The sequence below is a fragment of the Haplochromis burtoni genome, unplaced genomic scaffold (genome assembly GCF_018398535.1).
Source record: "Haplochromis burtoni strain Fernald_Lab_line unplaced genomic scaffold, NCSU_Asbu1 Contig_29, whole genome shotgun sequence".
Taxonomy (NCBI): domain Eukaryota; kingdom Metazoa; phylum Chordata; class Actinopteri; order Cichliformes; family Cichlidae; genus Haplochromis; species Haplochromis burtoni.
The window spans coordinates 1,230,083-1,236,220 of record NW_024582390.1 but is presented as its reverse complement, the minus strand read 5'-3'; the positions used below and the strand labels follow the sequence as shown (position 1 = coordinate 1,236,220).

At 39.7% G+C, this 6,138-nt stretch overlaps 1 protein-coding gene across 2 annotated transcripts in view; it reads right to left on the bottom strand.

Moving 5' to 3' along the window:
• The window catches only part of pfkla (phosphofructokinase, liver a), a 12,962-nt gene extending 8,803 nt beyond the window's left edge, over positions 1 to 4,159 (bottom strand). The window contains exons 1-4 of one of the 2 annotated variants that reach the window (XM_005918298.3): positions 3,781 to 4,159; positions 3,120 to 3,193; positions 1,797 to 1,874; positions 153 to 342 (exon numbers count right to left, since the gene is read on the bottom strand). In XM_005918298.3, coding sequence (XP_005918360.1) covers positions 153 to 342; positions 1,797 to 1,874; positions 3,120 to 3,193; positions 3,781 to 3,865 — 427 coding nt within the window. In that variant the 5' untranslated portion in view covers positions 3,866 to 4,159. Of the gene's footprint in view, positions 1 to 152; positions 1,421 to 1,796; positions 1,875 to 3,119; positions 3,194 to 3,780 lie in introns of those variants that run through there. The other variant, XM_042219176.1, reaches the window with a different exon arrangement.
• Positions 4,160 to 6,138: the final 1,979 nt, after the last annotated feature.

Sequence of the window (6,138 nt, the reverse complement as noted above, 5' to 3'; positions counted from 1 at the left end):
ACACACACACACACACACACACACACACACACACACAAGTGTTGAAATTAAATAAACTCCAAACACATTTCTGAGACTTCAACAAAAAATGACTCCACTTCTTGTTTCTGATATGCACTCTGAGTAGTTTGATCTTCTTGAGCGACACTCACCTTTCTTTACGAGTTCATCGAGTAGATCGCTCCACTCATTGCGGAAGATGTTGGCTCCGGTAAGGCTGCCGTCGCCGCCACACACGCACAAGTTGGTGATGCCTTTCTTTACCAGGTTGAAGGCAGCGGAAACTCTGCCCTCACGCGTCATGAAGGCCTTGCAGCGGGCACTGCCTATCACAGTCCCACCCTGCAGCAGAGATGTAAAACTAGTCAAAAACCAAACTAAGGCAGACAGAATATTTTAATCAGGCATTTTGTAGATCAGTGAGATTCATAAAGCAATGGTTCGCATTTTTGGTGGATACAAAATTCAAACAGCTAGTTGTGAAATAATTAGATTTCTCTCCAATTGTTTTGGTTTTGACCTCTCAAAATGCATAAACATAAACCTGGGGAGGAGGACTCACACAACAATAGAAGGTTGGGAACCACAGGTACACACAGATTAGACTTACCTGCAAACGGGATACTCTGGCAGATAATCTGGTGGTAAGCTACAATTACTACCTCACACTGAAAGACTCTGCTAACCAGGCAAGCTGCAGTTTGCATCCATGTCTGTTGGGACTCATAACATAAATGTAGTGAGATGTTTTGAAGGAATTTAATAAAAGTTATTCAGCATATTTATGTTTGGCCAATAAAAATTGCATCAGAGAGCAAACAACGCTTCAGATCTGGATGTGACAACTTCTAAAACATGGATGCTTCATCAGCACTTTCAACCCAGCAGCACAGGAGATCTAGTATACTGGGCTCAAACACATTTTATCTACAGCCACTACAGTTTCAAGTTGGGCACCCAACCAAAACACAGTTCACGTATGTGAAATATGGTCACATATTTGGCACTGGATAAAGGCTGTAAAAAATAAGGGAACCTTTGGCTATTTGGATAATAAATGTCAACACTTTATCCTTTTGTTTTAAGATATTTGTATTAAATTTGTCATAATAAATGTCTGAATTATGGCAACAAATGTCCCGGTGACCTTTGATCACCAAATTCCAATCCGTTCATCCTTGAATCCAAATTATTATTTGTGCCAATCTTGAAAAAAATTAATCAGATGCTTAGACTGTTCCTCCCCTATGCAAGGCCACCTGGGTTGGCTGGAAGACTGTTTACTTAGCCTGGCACTCTGAATAGTGCAGCCTGCGTCTGATTAGGCTAAAAGCGCATGCAGCAAAGCTCCTTACCAGGTTACAACCAGTAATAGGAAGAGAAGAGACGAGAAGACATGGATGAAATAATAACAATAAAACTATAAAAAAAAAGAGAGAAATAGAGAAAATTTTAAGCTCAGAAAAACAACAACAAAAATTCAAATTCTTTTCAGACATAAGCCACATGAATTTTTAAGGAGATCCTTAGGGGTCTTAGAGAGAGCAAAAATAGGAAACTGACAATTAATTCCTAAATTAGGTCCTCCATAAATTTAACAAGTAAAATCCATGATGGCCGAATTTAATTAGCTGCTTAAGTGTCCATGTCCTGTATGGTGGCTCAGTGTCACACTGCCCATGCTTGATATGAAAATGTCCACTCCTGAAGTGTTTTGTAGCAAAATAACTTTTACTCTGTGCTGAATATCGTCTCTTATAACAGCTACCTTTAACCACAGTAATATTTTAACCTACCAGCTGAATAATGTCGGTCACACTGTGCCAGTGGGCCAGTTTGATGTTGTCTCCCCCATCCACCAAGCCCTGGTAACCCTGAGGAACAGGGAAAAAGAACAATCTCAGAGTGTTTATAAGCTGTATTTATATGTAAAAGATGGCCAGAGTCAAAATAACACAGCGTACTACAAGTACTTTCAACTCCTCTCTTATCTACAGGGGTTTGCCACACAGATTTTAGATGCCCTTCATTAAGTGCCACTGCACAGCATGTTTACTCATTCTCCTCCTGCTCCATATCTTTAGACAGTGTCCCACATTTTGACTGATTTTGCAAGACACACAGTTTTCAAAAGTCTGGCTTTATACCCACTGCATATAAATGATTAAAATCAAATAAAGGTTAGCCTGTCTAGCCCGTCAGTAAAAGTTACAAGTTACCAAAAAGTCACTAGCATTGCAGAGTTTGGTAAATACGGTAGAAAAACACCACAAAGAAAATAAAAAGCCAATATATACTCAAAATTGTCTCCTTATTGCAAGTTATTTTTTTGCACTGTATTTTATGTGACATAAATCACTAAAAATTGCTCAAATAGTCTGATATGGCTCATAAAAGGTATTCCAATCTACAAATGAAGACTGTTACCAGACAGAACAGCAGCTGAAATAACAGTAAAATAAGAATATAGGAGCATGTAAAAACTATCACATGACACCATATGAACAAACTTTAACTTGCTTTTATTCCTTTTGTATTTATTTACCAAGAGAGTTTGAAAAGTTGCATTCAAACACATGTCCACTTTGTCCAGTCTGGTCACCCAGTTTGAGCCTCACACTACTTTTGCATTTGGTACTAGATTGGATAAGCCGGGGCTGATGGTCTTTTTTTCTGGGACAACTGCCTGTTGAGTTGCCAGGCAACAGGAAAACTGCCCTACTCAGTTCTTTATTGTTCAATAAATTAGTATTCTACTTTTGTCTACCAAAAAAACCCCAACTAAAAACAAAATGTACTCACAATAAGAAGCAATAAACTGATAATTTACTTAACTACAGCGGGTTTTTCTACCTGAGAAACCGCATACATTAGCCACGTCCTAAATAATAACGCTGAATCAAGGTAAAACAAATACAGCATTCATGTTTTGAAAGTGACTGTAAAGTGATGGGTAAAACTTCTTTAGGAGTTATTTTATAGGAGTTTTCGTCTGACGAGTCGCCCCCTGCTGGCCATTACAAAGAACATTTCATCTGTCCCACTTGGGGACTACACCTCTATCTTTATTGTCCCATTTTTTTTTAATGCAAAGAGGGTTACATATAAAGCTTGTTTACCTCATGAATGAGATAGACCTTGGCCCCCACATAAATGCCCATCCTGGTCACAGCTCGGATGGCAGCATTCATCCCTAAATCAAGGATAAAAAGTGTTAGATCTTCCTCTTCTTGGGTCTTTGCACACAGGCTGTTGCATCACAGCTCTGCATGGGGTAATCAAACGGTAAGGTGGGTATGACTTCATAATCTGCTATCTTCTCTGACCGCAGCAATAGACAATGGGAGGCTTTGATTAGTCAGAAACAGATACACTGTGTGAGTTCAAAGGGGAGGCAGAAGGGTCTAGCCTTTTAGAAGCACTAACACTGAAGTGTTTTACACCCCTGAAAATGCTTAGAAATGGTACTGTGAAGGCATAAAGCATGGGCATACAACCACATCTTAAAGTACTGCTATTATTCCACAATAGTGCATTATGTTGGATTGGCTTAGAATTACTGATGTACGAATGCAAACATCAGATTATTGCTGCAGCAAGTAAAGTAAACAAGTATTACTATAAACTCGTAGTTACTGTGTGACCTTTGATCCCTAATCATCCAGCTGCTATTCCGAGCTGACTACCAGCTACTGTCACCTCAGCCCTCGACCTAGCCACATTTTCCCACCACACAAACACGGGTTTACATCCACACATATTGTCGAGTTGTGAGGTCACCTTGTGCATCTCCACCGCTGGTCAGCACTGCCATGGCCCGACCAGCGCACGTCATCTTCAGCTTCTCTAAGTCCATCAAAGACATTTTTTAATCTCTTCTCCTCGCAGCTACAAAAAAAAAGAGAGAATTTGAAAAAATAAAACCCGTCGGCTGGGAGAGTAAAATTAGCTCTTAGTGTCTTGATCCTAGGGAATCTAGCTGCCTCTTCCTCGTTTGCAAGTTTCTCCTCAGCAGATCGTAACTTCCAGCGGTGACACCCACAGTATACAGCTGAGGGGGGATGTTTGCTCTTTTCACCCGCTCCGCCCGGAGCTGCGGTTTTCTCCACTCGCTCGTCTTCGAGAATCTCCGCCTTCTCTCTGAGCCCCGAGGCTTGTAACCGAAGGAAGTGCAACCAGCACGTACACCACGGGCAGGTATTCATACCGGAAGAAGGCGCAATCAGTGGAATAATACAGCAGCAGAACAGAGCATGTAAAACCTCAGGTCTGAAGATGTTAATGAAGTAACTTTGAGAGCCTGCCTGTCAACAGGAAGGAGAAGAGCTGGTTTAAAAGCCAACACAGTGATATTTTATAGTAAAAAATAAAAGTATACAAACTTCTGGGTATAATAAAGTATACAGTGTAGCCTCCACAGGACTAGAGTAACGTGCAAATGTCTCGAGCATCCTCTCATTCGTCTGTATTCCAAGCTTTGTCATTCTTAAAATTTTTCTTCAGACATTTACTGCTTTTTCACCCCACCCCCTCCCCTTTTTTAACCTGCCACTAAACACTGACCTATGACTCATCCAACTTATCAAAGAACCATTTTTTAAACTAAAGAGCATGACAAATAACATTATTTGATCCAATTTATTTAGTTTAATTTATGGAAAATGCTAATGATAGCACAGTTTGACAGACCTAAAGTGTTTTTGTACCATAGAGGTCACTCCCAGAGAAGTTTTAGCTGAAAGCTTGGCATATCCATGCAAGCTGTGCAATGTGTCGTGAAAAAATGTGGGGAAACGGGACAAGTAGAGGACAAAAAAGGAAGTTCAAGCTTTAAAAAACATTTAAAAGAAATACTATATAAAGTAGATAAACCGGATCTGAAAGTTATGTCCTTAAGAAACCTGGTCCTTCAGCTGACCCATCTACTGCTCACTGGAGCCTCAATAGAAATGGTCTCAGTAGAAGGGTGGTTGTCAACAAATCATTCTTAAGGTGGGGAAATGTTGAATTACGCCAAAAGATACTCAAAAACTGGACTGAAATTAGTGACAAGAAGTCTGATGGAGTGAAGAAGCTGAAACTTTTGGTTCAAATTACTGTCAATATGTACGAAGGAGGTCAGGAGAGCTCTTCAACAGCAAGTGCCTATAGCAGTCTGTTGTTTGGAGCTGTATTTCAGCCAGTATGTTGGGGATCTTGCCAAAAGTGATGGAATTATGAACACAGAAAAACACCACCAGATTTTAACCTACCATGAAATAACAGCCAGAAGATTTCTTATCCAATGGTTGGAAAAAAAAAAAAAAAAAAAATCATACCTGGATTGGAAAACTCACAATGGAACATCATCACTCATGAACTCAGCCTGGCTTTTATTTTACTTCATTACTATTCCTGAAGACTGCTTAATACCTAATAGAGTTCAGGCTGTGTTGAACAATTAATGTGGTCATACCAAACACTGAATTGTATAAGCTCTGTTTTTGTCTTGTATAATTTATATATTCAGTGAACATTTGCACATTTCAATAAATAAAGAAATGAGGAGTGGCTTAATACTTTCACACAGGAATATACATGCATTTCTGTCTCTCAAGATCTAACTCATAAATGAGATCTAGATAGATATTTATGGAACATTTATGTGTTACCAACAAATAGCTGAATTCTTCTTTTTTGTAACAAAACAGGAAAACCGGTAGATCTTTGAAGAACGGATTGCACCCGTTTTCAATTTTCTTCAGAAAATATGCGGCGTGGCTTTTGCGCGCGCACACACACACACACACACACACACACACACACACACACACACAAATAAATAGAGGACAATAAAAGAAGCAGTAAAGAGTAGGGGACAAACAGAAGAGCCAGACCACAGAGGTTTGGGTACAGTACAGCATTTATTCCATGCAGTTGTTTGCGCTGATTTAATTCTCCCAGTTACTCGTTGCACTTTACACTGGATAATACAGGAAATTGACAGGATTGGTTGATCATAATGCCTTTCAACAGGAAAGAGGATAGAAACAAGAGTAACAAAGAAACATGAGTCCGATAACACAGGACGAGGCAACAGGATGTCCACAGTTAGAGAGACGATTTCACAGAAATTTGAATGCAAGTTGGGTTTTTTTC